We start from the raw sequence: 16,260 nt of genomic DNA on the forward strand, positions 1-16,260 counted from the left end.
TAAGCCCGATGTATTTGATACAATTTTTCAATGAACACAAATTTGCACTATTTACTGTGCTATTAGTGGTATAAATATTGTTAACTTATTAAGTATCCCAATGTGTGTTGCTTTCCCAGGACATTCCCTTTTATAGTCACTGAAAAACGTTGGACTATTTTTTCCAACACTTTAGATTTTTCAATACAAAACAGTAGCAATTGATCATCCTTGTCTCTACTGTATTCATAGACTATACATTCTGCAAAAGGAAAATGTGCACAATGTGGAATTGCAAACAAATGCTGAATTCAAATGGCTGAAAATTCACTCTGTGAAATAGATTTTACACTGCAAAATTCAATCTGTATGAATTTATGCAATAATTTCATAAATTTCTAACCTGAATTCAAGCTGCAATGACATCCATACTTAAATATAAGCCATAAAATAATACAAATATATATCACAGTCATGCCTCATCCACACTTTAAAGACACATAGTTTTGCTTTATACTTTGGTATGGAAGCAAGGTTATCATTTTAAAGATTCATTAAAGCAGATTCTGTTTGCTTCACCTACATGAAATATTGTAGATTCTAATGTAGATAGAAAAGTATTGATTTAAGTGACATATAAAAGTTTTTCAGCAATAAATCTATATTCCCCTTTTACATTGTATTAATATTTCAGATTTACAGTAAGAACATACTTTTATTGTAAGAGGATAGACCAGAGTCTAAATGGCATGACTAATAATGTAAACTTGACATAAGCTCATTGATTGAATGAAAAGACAAGCAAAGTGACGCAATCAACATTTAAAAGGACATTTAAAGAACACATCATTATTATTTTATTTTTATTTTTTTACGAGCTACCATAGCCGCGGCTAGTCCCAAATATGGTGCTAACATTTTTTTTAAACAGGAAAGTGTCACATGTGCAAGGACGTGGCATGTTTATCAGTACTTTGATTAATCAATGTCTTATCAGGTAGTAATCATATATATATTGCATCACATATGACTTTGAAAGCCATGAGGCATATTTGACAATTTAAAAAATATATGTTGAGGAATCCTTTACACAAGTGTGCAGGTGATTTACGTAGCATTTTACTAAATCAAGTGTGTTACAGTTTAAAATATTAAACACAAATCCCACATTGTATTAATAGCTGGGTACTATATTTTCTAGTGACCATAATGTGTTTAATACTATGATTATTTTTGGTGTACTTGTAATTCTAACTTCCATTATGCTTATTTTCATGTTTGAGATTTCTAATTGATCAATCACTAACTGCTAGGTAGTTAGTTATATTCCATACATGTGGGCTGGTGCAGAAATCCTCTGATTAACTGCAGCATAGATAAACATGTAATTTTTCATGTGTTATGCTCTGAGTGTATCTACTAGTAATGCACCAAATCCAATATTTCAAGGGATTATTTCGATTTTAATCCTGATTTAATGTCATTTTATTTTTATTGTTGGATAAAGGGTTTTGCTTATGAAAAAGTACATTACATCACAGTTGACAACCTTTAAAGACTGGAGTCTGGGAGTCTTGAAGTAGAGGTGAACGTGAGGGGGCGGGGCTCCAAGAATTGCTGCATTTTGGCCCCGCCCCCTGTGACGTAATGACGCAAACTCATCATTTTAACACAGGGGCCAAAATGATGTGACTCCCGAAGAATTACATCATGAAGGCTTGAAATCTGACCACTTCACTTGGAAGTGGGCATATGCGGGAGAATTGCCAGCTCTCCCAGGAGTCCAGGAGACCTACCCGGAATTCGGGAGTCTCCCAGGCATTCACTTCCTGCTTGTAACTGTAACACACTAATTAAGGTTTAGATTTAGCTGGGAGTTCAGCATTTTGTAAAAATATCCCCATATTCAGGGAATTCCTAAAATGTCGCTCTGTTCCATTATTTGCTGCATTCAATTTTTTTTTTCTGAATACATTTTTATATGTTTTTGCATAAAGGAGTTTCAGATTTGTATTTTGTTTACATGCGTTGCTAAATAAACCTTTCAAGTAATTAAACTGATTTATTTGGAATTCAATTTATTTCAAATGGACTTTAATACTAAAATATATGCTCACACCTAAAGTATAGCACAGTTCAGTAGTTATTCTAACTGTTAAAATTCTTATAAAAAAAGTGTTTAATATTATTTTAAATCTTAACATTTTGTATTGTAACGAATGTAAAAGATGATGTTTAGATAACAGAAGTTATTAACAGATCAATTTGAAAACTGTAAAAGGTAAGAGGGTTTTGGTTTAATCCTAAATTGATCAGCTTGACATTCCATCATGCGGTTGGTGTTCTAGATAAGGGAATTACCTCACTACTAGTTTCATTCTGTTTATCTAGAATAATTTTTCAATTTTGGTACAATTCCCTATTAAATATTCTTTTAAAGAATGAGAAATTTCTAGCTTTCAAATCTGCTAAACATAATATACATAAAATTATATATGACCTGTTGAAGATTTCATTCCTCCTTCCTTCCCATTCATCCACCCTTTTCTCTAAATTGGTTTTGTTATGACATAAAAAAAAGGCCAATACCAATAAATCTAAAAATAATATGTATTTGATGAAAGACTAGCAAATGATTAATAGGATAATGGAATGTTGGAAATACAATGCTCTCTGCAAAGGAGGGCATTATTCAGTGCAAAGATGGGTATCTCTGTGTTAAATTTCTGTGCAGTAGGTGGACATTATGGACCTCATTTAGAGTCTGACGCAAAGTCCGTTTTAGGCGCATCTAACAAAAAAACACTACCACGTATGTGCAGAAAGCACCGAATCTGCCTGCATCTTGGACGCAATTAACACTTGCGACAGCTTGCGAATCACTACGAGAGAATGGGAGGAACGCGGAATTGTGAAGATGTGACCATGTAAATACATCATAGTCGCAGTGAGGCGCAGACGCAACACACGTCAAAACAGGGCTAAAGCTGTGCGGCAGGAATTAGGTGGCGCAAGCTTTAGCTAGCTGCAGGAACTGCTCACAGCTCAATAGGGTATTAAGAGTGGGACGCAACTGGGGTTGCTTGCCACTCGTAATACCCTACCAAGCTGCGGCACACTCCCACTCCTACACTTCTTAAACGGACTTTGCGTCCGACTCTAAATGAGGTCCTATATGTGCAATGGGTTAGTGGGTCAGTGCACTGGGAGATTTCTGTGCAATGCAGATTCCATTGTCCAGTGTACATTATAGTGTTTCAGACTAGCTCATTTTCTCTGCAACAACTGTGAAAACCATAACAGAGTTATTCAATCTGTCCAGTCCTATTTAGTAGAGCTTTATAGAGCTCTGTAGAAGACAACTGGATGTAAAATATGGTATTATCCAGTGCTTTGAGTGAAGGTGTAATATGGCTTCCTGGATTCATGTAACAGGGTTTTTGTTAGGAATCCCCTATTTTCTACATAAGTGGTTAGATTTTATTAAAGGGGTGTTGTCCAAAAGTTGACAACCCCTACAAGTAGGATTCAAGGATAGACTGCAAGGCAACACACCAAGGGAGAATGTAAGACTGAGTGTGACTGAGTGTTTACTATTAGGGACTAGATTTTGTTGGACCAAATCAGTCCTCATGCAGTTTGACACATATGATTATTCTGAGTTACTGTCTTAAATTAAACAACAATTAAAGCTTATAATTATAATAATTGTTACAGGCATGTGGTGGTTCTTAATAACAGCTTATTGGTGACATGAAGCTGCTGCATCACAAGATTCAATGCAAGGATACAGGCTTTCCATTGCAGTGGAGAGAAGGCCAGACAGCACGTCCAAGTGCAAGGAGCCAGAGAGAAGCCTCTTCTAACCTCCACTCCTACTGTGTGTTTAAGGTAACTAAAGAATTTATTGTTTTAACAATTAATATGGGGGTTCTTCATTTACAATAGTTCTATACAGAGTTCTTTCCCACATGAAGCAAGCAGAGATAGGAGCAGCTGTGAAGACCAGAACCCTCTGTTACCAGACATTGCAGGAACCTGATAGGGGGAGGGGCGTGTGGCACACATTACAAGGGAAGAATCAATGGGGAACGAATGTGACAAGGGGAAGAGTGGAGCAGCTAAACTCTACTCTTGCACCTATGCTAAACTCATTTCTAATGTTATTTTTGTAATCACATTTTTGTATTATGATTCTTCAGTTTCAACATTTTGCTGTACAATCGACTATGAATCCTGATTTTAATTTTCAGTTCTAAATTTTCGATTAACATATACTGTTTTTAGTTTGTTTTCTACAGTTTGCGTTCGTCAATTATGTTCAAATTTTGCATGTTGGCATTCAAGTTCACCATTCGCATCTGCTGTTTACATTAATATTTAATATTTGTAATTAATATAAAAGTATTTTAACTTTTGTTTAAATTGAACAGCTAACATTAGTCCTGCTCTTATTTGAGGTTCGCTATTAACAACAATAAGAACACAAAAATTATTAAAATTTAACACAAAACTGGAATCTGGATATAGGGGAGGGCACCTAATAAAATCTTTTGTTAGGTCATTGTGCAAATAGTGGTCACAGTAAATCAATCATGTTCCTTAAACAATGAAATGCATACGTGTAAAGGCCTCAGTTTCCTCTAGCATTTAGACATCAACATCATAAAAAGGACCTGGATTAACGTCACAATGACAGTGGTACTCTTCACATCATGAATTTAAGCAAGGAGTAGGTGTATTTATTGGTGATATCCTTTGTGCTTCAACAAAATTGTGACTTTTTGATGGTGGGGTTCGGAATAAGAAGCATGTACCTATCAACTTTCACATATTTTAGCATCACAATAATGCTTTTGGCTTGAGCACGTGCCATTACTTTGAGAAACAAAACAAACCAAATAATATTGGAGTGATAATTATAGATAAGAAACTAAATGTTATAATATACAATCCCAGCAGAAATTACACAGCAAGTAATTCAGGCACTTAATCATGTTTCCACTTGAAGTCTCAACATCTCAACATGCTGCTTCCTTATCTACATCATACAAGGACAAACGGTTAGCAGACACACTCCGAAATAAGTTGGATTTTCAAAAATGTATTTATTATAGTGAAAAACAGAACTATTCATTTTTACCCTTAATGTCAAACTGATGAATGGAGGGAAGAATATGGCTAAAGTATGTAAGAGGTGTTTTCCTACTCCTGTAACATACTCTATGTTGTGCTCCTATTTAGAAGTGTTACTATAATATCCTATTTATCTAAGTTACTTTATTTCTGTTTATTCTGAAACTCTGAATACACGAGTAAATCAAATAGAACATTCAAAGGGGCAGATTCAATTATTAGTACAGTATGGGACGTGAGCAAAATCAGTTGAGATTTCACTAAAAAATACGCGCAAGGTGTCTCCACAGCCGTTCCTGAGGCACATTGGGCGTATTTTTTTCTAACTGAACCTCCCCCATAGACTGGACGTGTGGAAGATTTAAATTATTAGTCATCAAACAGTAATATTTACAAAAATATATGGGGAAAATATTTTTTTGCTGTATGTATGTGGGATTAGCAGTACAATACATACTTCTTATAGTCCAGTACACAAAGTTAGGACAACCGTTACCATGACTATAATCTGCTAGGCCACAACCTGAATGTTCCAAAACATGCTCGATTCACCTAAATATCTCTTCCTTCAAACTCCACACGGTCCTGTTAGATATGGGTCTGTTAGCATTTCTGTGCATATCTGCAGCAGCAGAGCTGGAATACACATGGTGCCAAGTGCAAATGTTGTTCCTTATTTCAGGGCATGAAACTGAATTAAATTAATCTGATTTTCATTAACTATATTTATTATTTTAGTATTTTTTATATATTGTGTGGCAAGAGCCTGCTACTGCAGAAGCACACCTGTACAACGTCTTCCTTTTTATGGTTCTTTATTGTCAGGATGGTAATAATGTTTTGACACCGTATACTTGCACAGCAATTATGGAGACCCTCAACGCTTACTATACATAGTCCAGCTCTCTGTCCAGATCAGCCAGCTAGCCCAGCATTGATCTCCCTGAACAATGAAACAAGCAGGGTTTTATACCTGACACTCCTCCCACAGGCCTAGCTTGATGGACAGGTGACACACCCACCTTCTCTTTAAAAGGAAACGCCCATCCCTGGCTCTGTTTAGACTATCAGACCCACCCTGTCTGTTTGCTGAGAGGAAGCAGCTTTTAAATCATGTAAGTAAACCAATTTTAAACTACACATATGTTTTTACCTAGTTTAATCTCCACCTAGGTACATAACTGTGCCAATGTTTTACTCTACTTCCCTGCTTTCTCTGCATATTGCCAGCTAAATGCCTCCTTTTGTTACATATCCCTCCCCCTAGCGTCTCCAAGTAGGAGGACGCGGACTTCGCGAGGAGCGCATATTTTAGTGACAACGCATCTGCATTATTGTGTAGAATCCCAGGCCTATGTTCTACTGAGAACTTGAAAGGTTGTAGTGCCAAGAACCAGCGGGTTACCTTGGCATTTACCTCCCGGTTGTTCTGCATCCATCTTAATGGTGCATGGTCTGTTATTAGGGTGAACTCTCTGCCTAGGAGATAATAGCGCAGAGCTTCTGTAGCCCATTTTATGGTGAGACATTCTTTCTCCACAGTGGAATGTTTTTGTTCCCTTGGAAGCAACTTACGACTTAGGTACAGGACAGTACTTGTTGTATGTTAACAGACAGAATAGGCTGCAGGATACACACTGCATATGTCCTATATCAAGTGCCTTCAAAACTAAATGACCAACTCATAATACTATAATTATTAATAAAAATATATGCTTTACTTTTTTTTCTACATTACCTACATAAATCAGGATGCTCTTAATGCGTACTGTACATACAATCCGTTTTTATAGTTTCTCTTCCTTGCAAACACATGTTCTGTGCTATCTTTAATAATAAGACAATGCTGTGGTGGTCACCACTATACGTCGGCACTTTCACCTGCCGTGTTGCTGGTGCAAATGATATGGCTAAAAACACGTAATTAAGAAAAATCCAGAGCTTGCATTTGCGAAATCTGCATTGGCATGTTCCTTCCTTCCCCTGATCTGCCCTTCAAGTCATAGGTAGTAGTAAGTGTCATTTGCGTTCAGACATGAATTGCATGCAACTGCGTTCATTGGCGTAAAGTCTGCTTCTGAACATGAACAGAGCAATTTCACGCAATATATGGTTTGCAATTAAACTTACATCCCAAGCTGGATCAGGCCCTTCATGTTTTTGCTTTGAAGCAAACTATTAAATAAACATCACTGACATGGTCTCTGAAAATATTATTATATCAAAAATAAAGTATAATACTTACTGTATGTACATCCATATACCTCTACTCTCATTCCTATCCTGCCTTTCAAGTTCCAATCCAAAGGGTTAAAGCGCAGGTATCTTGCTCTTATGTGGTTCTGAAGCTTGTAGTGAACAACGCTGTCAGCATTCGTATTCCCTATAAACGCCTGAAACAGAAAGATTAGCACATAAGTAACATAGATTACTGTTTTTATCCACCATGCATATTTTACTTAGGTCACATGTGTTTTTGCAATTCACAAGAAATCTTACAAATCCCATAGCTTTAGTGGCTGATAACAAATTGAATTATGGATAAGAAAGATGTATAATTCCCTTATGTTAAATGCAGATTGCTACTTTAGCAACAATTGACTTGATGAGGGACATTCAGTGCCATAGAGGGCAACTACTATTCATGTGCTTTCTACTTCAACTCACAACCAGACAACCCACATACTGAACGCCCCCATCTATGTTAAACTTCTCTTAGTCGATTGCTGTAGAAAACAACAATCAGGATTTATTGCAAGGAGAAAATTAAAGGACCATACTATGTTTACAGCTTGGTGCTTCAAGAGCATCACTTTCAAGTCTATCTCTCTAGTCATAAACCATCCATTCACAGTGCTGGAGGATTCCCACCTGTGAAGACCATTCTATACAAAGGTTCCAAAATTAATGAATAATTTAACAAATTGTTTATCTGATAGTGGGATAGCAACCTCAAACTATCTAGCTATATTATTGAAAAATTAGTAGTGTTTCGGTTAGTATCAAAAAACTATAAGGCGTTATGGGAGGATATCAAAGAAGAAGAATCCACTCAGATATGGTAAACCAGGTTCACTCTACAGATCCCGCCAGTAAAATTTCATGAATATATATTATATATTATTATTAAATTGAAAAGATCAAAAGATATTACACAACTTCAACTATATGTCCCATTAAAAGTTAGTGTGTATGGCGCAAAAAAACAAAACGAATGGTAAAATGGCAAAAATGTTGACCTACAATTAGAAGCAATAGGGTCATTAACAACACTCCAGCCTTGTTTATTCTATCTTTACTGCTGTTATTTGTTTGATTTTGTACATTCTCTTTTGCCCTTGTCCATCTGTTCTTTGCTAGTTAAATGGTGGCCTTACATACAATAGTTTGATAATTAATAAGCATATTGTCATAGCGAAAGTTGTGCTGAAGACACAGTACAAAGCACAAGAATCACAATTTGGGGTTTAGAGTTGGATGCATTTGTGCCCTGAATGTAATCATGTACGTACATATGTTCAGTCAGGCGCATTTCATGATATCACAAAATAGAAAGAAAAAGATGATCCTAAGGGGCACTCGAATGGACCAGAAATTTTCAGAAAATTACTGTTAAATATAACTTTATTGAATAAACTAAAATTCTAATAGCGAAATATTAAAAGATGTTTATGGAATGGAATTGAGAATAGAAATAAACTGATAAAATAGACAATAATAATTGTCAAGCCGCATCACTGCTGACAAAAATATTATAAAGTACCATATATTTGGCCATAGGAACAGGTCATAAATAATGGAATAATATTTTGTTGGAATCCTCATATAGAGTCGATCTTATAATCATTGTATATAATTCATTTAAGTAGATCTCTCACAAATAGATTCAAATATTCATTATGAACTAGAACATTGGTGAATGCTATTTATTAATGATACACAAATAGCATATGACTTATGTAATTACACGCTTGCTAGCACATGTGTGATTAATCAATCATATGTACGTGTGAGAGCCTTTTGGACAGCAATACTGTGTCATTATCTGATAGTCCCATTCATTGAAATAAATCAATAGTGAATATTGCCACAATGAATTATGGGGAACACAAATAGCTGTTCACACTCGCACAGGCAGCATAGAAATCTATAGACAGACGTGAATTTGAACTGCCAGACTAATTTGCATGTGTTGATACACAAATGGATTCTGGGAGATTACAGAACCCCATATAAATGAGCGTGATTGGGTCTGAGTTACTGACTTCTGAACCACATAGGTATAGGAGTTCTTTGGTGTACACACATTCCCCTTCCTGATGTGTTACATTAGTTATCTATCGCTGAACTCAGCCCTCCAAACTCATTAACATACACACTGTCCACTGGTTGGAAGCTTGATAACTTTCTGAGGACACAGCCAATTCTAAGTTCTCGCTAGTGTAATAGTATAATTTGTAAGGAGCTTTGGGAACCTAACGGAGATTGTATGTGTAAACTAATGGGTTTGAGGATCTGTAGACTGGCTATACATGTACCAAGTTCATAATATATTATTTATGACAACACAAGCAGTGAACGCAGCGTCCGCCGATGCGCGTTTCGCTAGTAGCTTTATCAAGGCAAGCCGAGCTTTAGACTTGATTGGCTATTTAAAGGAGAGATCCCTCCCCCTTTTCTGACATCATTTCTGGCAACACTATGGCAACGCTATGGCAATCATAGTAAACTGTTTCAAACCCGGATATAACAATACTTGTATAACGGGAATGTGGATCACATTAATAGGATTGAGTAAATTGGAACACAGACATTTTAACTTGGCTAAAAGGATTATAAAGATTTCTGGGAGTATATAAGTGAATTACTACTCTGAAATCGAGGATGGTAAGATCTGTAATACAACCAAAGTAAGTAAATATTAGCACTGTACATGGAGGATTGATACTTGTACATCAACTTGAATATAAAAGGCGAATGTATTATAAAAATATAAATAACAATAATCAGGTAAGTACAATCAGCCAACACATAGTGTAGACTAGTGATAAGCTATAAATACTAACAATTAAACAATAATTCAATATCGTCAAAATACTTGAATCTGAAAAATCAGATCCTGTGATAAAATGTAAAATTGGTGAAAATGACAACACCCATAATACACAATAATATTGTAAAGATAGATTGTTTTCACTATCCTATGTGAACCTTCAAAGCTGACATGATCATAATGTGTAAGGGCTGCTATTTGGCAGCATAATAAGCAAAATGCTACGTGGTGAAATATAAATATTAGTGTAACCATACATTATGGTAAACCTGGTAGTGACATACGCGTAAGACGGTCTTATTGACCGATATTTAAAGTGAAAAAAACATACATAACCAGTAAAAAAAGAAAATAAAACAATGTGAACAGAAACGATGCCCTAAATAATAAAGTAGAAATTGGAATTATATTGATATCATCTAGTAGTCCTCAAATAGAACCATCAAATAAATTATAAAAAATTCCAAAAGGTTCCTCCATATGGTTTAAAGTGCCTAATTGTAGTGCCATCATATGTGAACCAATAATCTTTTTTCACATTATGACACATAATAATATAGGTTTATTACAAAAAGGCTGAATAACTATTATTGTCATTCATACCATTGGGGGCCAAGCAGTCCATTAAAAAGATCTGTTTGGTCTCTCGTCGTAACAATTCAGTGAAAATATCCCCCCCTCTTAGTCCTAGGCTCACTTGCTCCAAGGCATATGCTTTTAGGACCTTGGGATCACTATTATGATATTTCAAAAAGTGTTTGGCCACTTCTGTTAGTTGTCTCAAATTGGCTCTATCATTCACAGCTCTTTTTATGTTCCCTATATGCTCCAAAACACGTTTCTTGAAAGGTCTGCTGGTCATTCCCACATATTTCATATCACAGGGGCATGAAAGGCAGTATATAACATTTATGGAATTACAATTTAAAAATTTAGAGATTTTATGAGTTCTTTCGAATTTATCCTTATACTCCCTGGTCTGAATCATGTTAGGGCACGCCTCGTAGGCAACACATCTGAAAAAGCCATTTGGAACACTGGATATCTTTTTTCCAGGTGCTAAGTAACTCTGTACCAGATGATCTCTGAGATTTTTTGATCGTCTCCATGTTATGGAGATTCTATCCTCTAGTACTTGTTTGAGATCTACATCTAATTGCAGAATGTGCCAGTGTTTTTCTAAAATCTGTGTGATGGCTCTCCATTCAGAACAAAAGGTCCCTACTAATCTTAATTTGGCATTCTTCTGGTCCACCTTCGTTTTACCAATATTTGTGTGAATTAGTAAATCTCTATTGAGCTTGGATACATTATTATCAGCTGTTCGAATGATGTTGCTATTGTAACCTCTTCTCCTGAGCCTACATTTCAATTCCTCCAATCTCTGTTTGTAAATAAGGTCATCAGAGCAATTCCTCTTACTTCTTAATAATTCCGCTTTTGGAATCCCTGTGATGACCGGGGGATAATGGGCAATTGAAGAATGTAATAGACTATTTGTGGCCGTCTTTTTTCTATACATATCAGTATGTAATCTCCCATCTCCAGTTTTAAAGATGGTTAAATCTAAAAAAATAATTGATGAATCATGTATCTCAGACGTCAACCTTAGGTTAAGATCGTTGTTGTTCAGGAGATCAGTGAATTCATAAAATAATTTATCGTCACCATCCCATAACAGAATCACATCATCTATATACCGTAACCATAATAATATATGGTCGGTATATTTCTCATTTTGCTAATTGAAGACTACCTCCTTCTCCCACCAGCCTAGATACAAATTGGCATAGGTGGGGGCACAGGCTGTCCCCATCGCAGTTCCTCTGATCTGCAGGAAGAATTTTTCTTCAAACACAAAATAATTCTTGGTAAGCACAAATTGAAGTAAAATAATCAAAAAGGCTGAAAAATCAGTGTTTCTTTCCATACCCAAGAAATACTTGACTGCATGTAGTCCATTGTCATGTACTATGTTCGTATAGAGTGACTCAATATCATATGACGCAAGTTTGGTGGTGGGATCTACTATAATATTGTCCAATTTAGACAAAACATCCTTGGTATCCTTGATATATGAGTCTAAACTCAAAACATGTTTTCGTAAATGGTGATCTATGAACTTACTTGCTTTTTCTGTCAAACTTCCATTGCCAGAGACAATCGGTCTCCCTGGAGGTGACCGTTCGTTCTTATGGATTTTTGGTAACAAATATATAGTGGCAATTCTAGGGTTGGTGACTCTGAGAAAATCATGATCATTTTTGGAGATTACACTGTTTTGAAAGGCTAGATCAATAATATTGTTGTAACAAGACAAAAAATTGGCTGTTGGATTAAATATAATTCTTTTATAACAGTCTTTGTCGTTCAATTGACGGTAAATCTCCTTTAGATATTGTTGTTTCGGCCATATTACCACATTGCCCCCTTTATCGGAGGGTTTGATCAGGATATCTTCCCATTCAGAGATCTCTTTTAATGCTGATATTTCTTCTTGATTTAAATTACCAGAACGTGATTTATATTGTTTGGTTCTCACAAACAGTTCATCTAGATCATTGGACACTAGGTCCTTATAAATCTTAACCTGGGGGCAGATAGATAGGTCTGGAAAGAAGGTCGATTTAGATTATAATTTTGGTATTTCATCTACCTCCATGGATATTGGGACATTCCCATCTTCAGAATTAGATTGATATAATTCCTCGAGTATTTCCAAGGCTTGTTGATCTTCTTCCATATTTAAATGGACAGAAATTGTACTTGGGGTAATAATATCCAATGGGGCAGAGGTAAATTCTTCTCTTTGTTTAATTTGAAAGAACTTTTTCAATAATAATTTCCTGGAGAACAGGGCTAAATCCTTCCCCCATTCAAATCTATCAATATGTTGAATGGGAGAGAAAGACAGACCTTTACTAAGGAGAGTAATTTGAATGGGGGTGAGAGTTCCCTCTGAAAGGTTAACAACTCTCAAACAGTCCTCTAATATCTGGTCCGTCTGTAATTCCTCTTCATGGTGAATTGACTCCCCTGTTCTTCCATCTCCTTTCTTTTTCTGTCTCTTAGATTTCTTCCCCCCCCTGCGAATCTTGTATGATTTTCTTGACCTCCTCTGTCCTTGTACCTGATACCTGGTCCTAAAAAATCCCTAGCTTGCATTTGTTCGTTTAAATTATTGGAATTATTGGAACTGGAATGATCAGGGGTCTCATTGTCAGAGGAATCTAAGTCAGATGTACTGTAGGTGGGTAATTTTTTGTTAGGTCTTCTAATATACCATCTAAAGACCTTATCCTGCAAGTAGTCCTCTTTATCACGAGCAAATTTGTCTCGTTTTTTATCAACAATAGTTTTCTCAAACTGATCCAGATCATTTCTGAGTTTCTCATAAGATTTTTGAAAAGACTCCAGTCCCTCAAAATTTTTTAATTTATCACCTAGTGTGGAGATTTCTTGAGTATACTGTTCCAAAAGAATATTATCGTGTCTAATCAAAATATTGATTAGTTCATTGGTTCATTGGAACATTTGGTAAGTGAAGTCTCCCACTCCTTCTTTAAATCTTCATTTATCAGATCGAAAGCAGGGTATAATTTGAGTCTCAAACCTCTAGGAATCATGTTCTGCTTGGTATAATTGCAGAACATTGTTTTATTCCAAAAGGTTTTTACCTGTTTGTACATAACACTTTTTAATTCAAAGAGATCCTGTGTCCAACCCTTAGAGATTGAGGTCTGACCAGAGGTAGAGTCTGATAGAAAATCAACATCTCTATCCGTTAACCAATTTTCTTGTCTCTTGGTGAGCTCACCACTCAGACTAAAGCTAGCCATGGCTTCCTATATAAATTTAATACAGATAATATGAGCTAATATATTTCTATACTGATATAGCCTGTGCTGGTCTGGAAATGGTGGTAATGAAACCACCCACAATATCGTAGCACTAGAAAAGAAAAGACCGTACTAGGTGGTCCATTACACTTCCTCTATGATAAATACGCTAATAAAGCTGGGATAATATTATCTATCCTCATGTGGGAAGGGTACACCCGATCATAAGTATTGATGACCACAAAATAGAAAGAAAAAGATGATCCTAAGGGGCACTCGAATGGACCAAAGATTTTCGGAAAATTACTGTTAAATATAACTTTATTGAATAAACTAAAATTCTAATAGCGAAATATTAAAAGATGATTATGGAATGGAATTGAGAATAGAAATAAACTGATAAAATAGACAATAATAATTGTCAAGCCGCGTCACTGCTGACAAAAATATTATAAAGTACCATATATTTGGCCATAGGAACAGGTCATAAATAATGAAATAATATTTTGTTGGAATCCTCATATATAGTGGATCTTATAATCATTGTATATAATTCATTTAAGTAGATCCCTCACAAATAGATTCAAATATTCATTATGAACTAGAACATTGGTGAATGCTATTTATTAATGATACACAAATAGCATGTGACTCATGTAATTACACGCTTGCTAGCACATGTGTGATTAATCAATCATATGTACGTGTGAGAGCCTTTTGGACAGCAATACTGTGTCATTATCTGATAGTCCCATTCATTGAAATAAATCAATGGTGAATATTGCCACAATGAATTATGGGGAACACAAATAGCTGTTCACACTCGCACAGGCAGCATAGAAATCTATAGACAGACGTGAATTTGAACTGCCAGACTAATTTGCATGTGTTGATACACAAATGGATTCTGGGAGATTACAGAAGCACTATTCAGATCTACTTAAACCCCATATAAATGAGCGTGATTGGGTCTGAGTTACTGACTTCTGAACCACATAGGTATAGGAGTTCTTTGGTGTACACACATTCCCCTTCCTGATGTGTTACATTAGTTATCTATTGCTGAACTCAGCCCTCCAAACTCACTAACATACACACTGTCCACTGGTTGGAAGCTTGATAACTTTCTGAGGACACAGCCTATTCTAAGTTCTCGCTAGTGTAATAGTATAATTTGTGAGGAGCTGTGGGAACCTAACGGAGATTGTATGTGTAAACTAATGGGTTAGATATGTCCATCTAAATCTAGCATATGCACAAGGTTGCAAACTTATGCCTGATGTAGTGTTAGCAGTAAAAGTCGAAACTAGCCTGTTTCTACACAATATAATGTTGTAATGAATTGTCATATACGCAAGAGAGAATAGTGTCTGACATTGTTACTAAATAAATGTTAAATCCACATTTAAAAAATATTAAACATAATTAAATACAAGCACAAACATATAATGCAAATTAAATTCAATGAAATTGATTAAAATGAAGTGGAATACAAAAATCTGTTATTATCCCCTTTAGAAATTGTATGGGAATCTACTTTCCTGCCGCAGTCCAAATGAAAATGTCAATTATGTAATGCAAACAGGCATATAAAATTTCATATAAAATGGCAGACACACTAATAAATTAAGTACTATCAGCTAGAGAGGTAAATCTGCAATCAGCTGATAAGGAGCTGCTAGCTAGTGCTTCTGATTATCACCGTCATCAGTATCATTGCTAATAGTTGCACAACACCTCAAGCACCCATAAGAGTTTCGGCTCCTGAGAGGTGTATATGCATCTGCATCCAGGTCTACCTCAACAATTACATGAACATGCCCTTACTATATTTCCAACTCCTCTTTATGCCTAATATATTTAACTGATCTACCGAGAGTGGAAACTGAAATTAAAGACAATCATGGGTTTACAAAATATTTGCCTAGAGAAAAGGTCAATTTTGACGGCAGCAGAAACTACTGCATTCAGGGGGACAATATTTACACAGGTCTGCAGATACCCCTGACTCTCTAGGTATAACACACATAAACCAATCCATTTAATATTGCTATTCTCAACAAGGTTAATTAATGTACTTATAAAGTTCATACAAATAATTAATGGAAACACCCAGTACTGTAAATTGGACTGTATAAATATCACATTAAACTAACAAACACTCATGTCAATCACTTGTATATACCCATGGGAACCGACCACACCTAGTAACAGATCAAACTTTTACTATTCTCTCCAATTCATTCTCCAAAT

At 35.7% G+C, this 16,260-nt stretch overlaps 1 protein-coding gene across 1 annotated transcript in view; it reads right to left on the reverse strand.

Moving 5' to 3' along the window:
- CNTNAP4 (contactin associated protein family member 4) overlaps nucleotides 1-16,260 on the reverse strand; it is a 250,097-nt gene that overhangs the window by 118,552 nt on the left and 115,285 nt on the right. Inside the window, exon 4 of the mRNA XM_075211115.1 lies at nucleotides 7,361-7,508. Within this exon, the coding sequence (XP_075067216.1) occupies nucleotides 7,361-7,508 (148 nt within the window). The remainder of the gene's footprint in view (nucleotides 1-7,360; nucleotides 7,509-16,260) is intronic.

The sequence above is a fragment of the Mixophyes fleayi genome, chromosome 1 (genome assembly GCF_038048845.1).
Source record: "Mixophyes fleayi isolate aMixFle1 chromosome 1, aMixFle1.hap1, whole genome shotgun sequence".
Taxonomy (NCBI): domain Eukaryota; kingdom Metazoa; phylum Chordata; class Amphibia; order Anura; family Limnodynastidae; genus Mixophyes; species Mixophyes fleayi.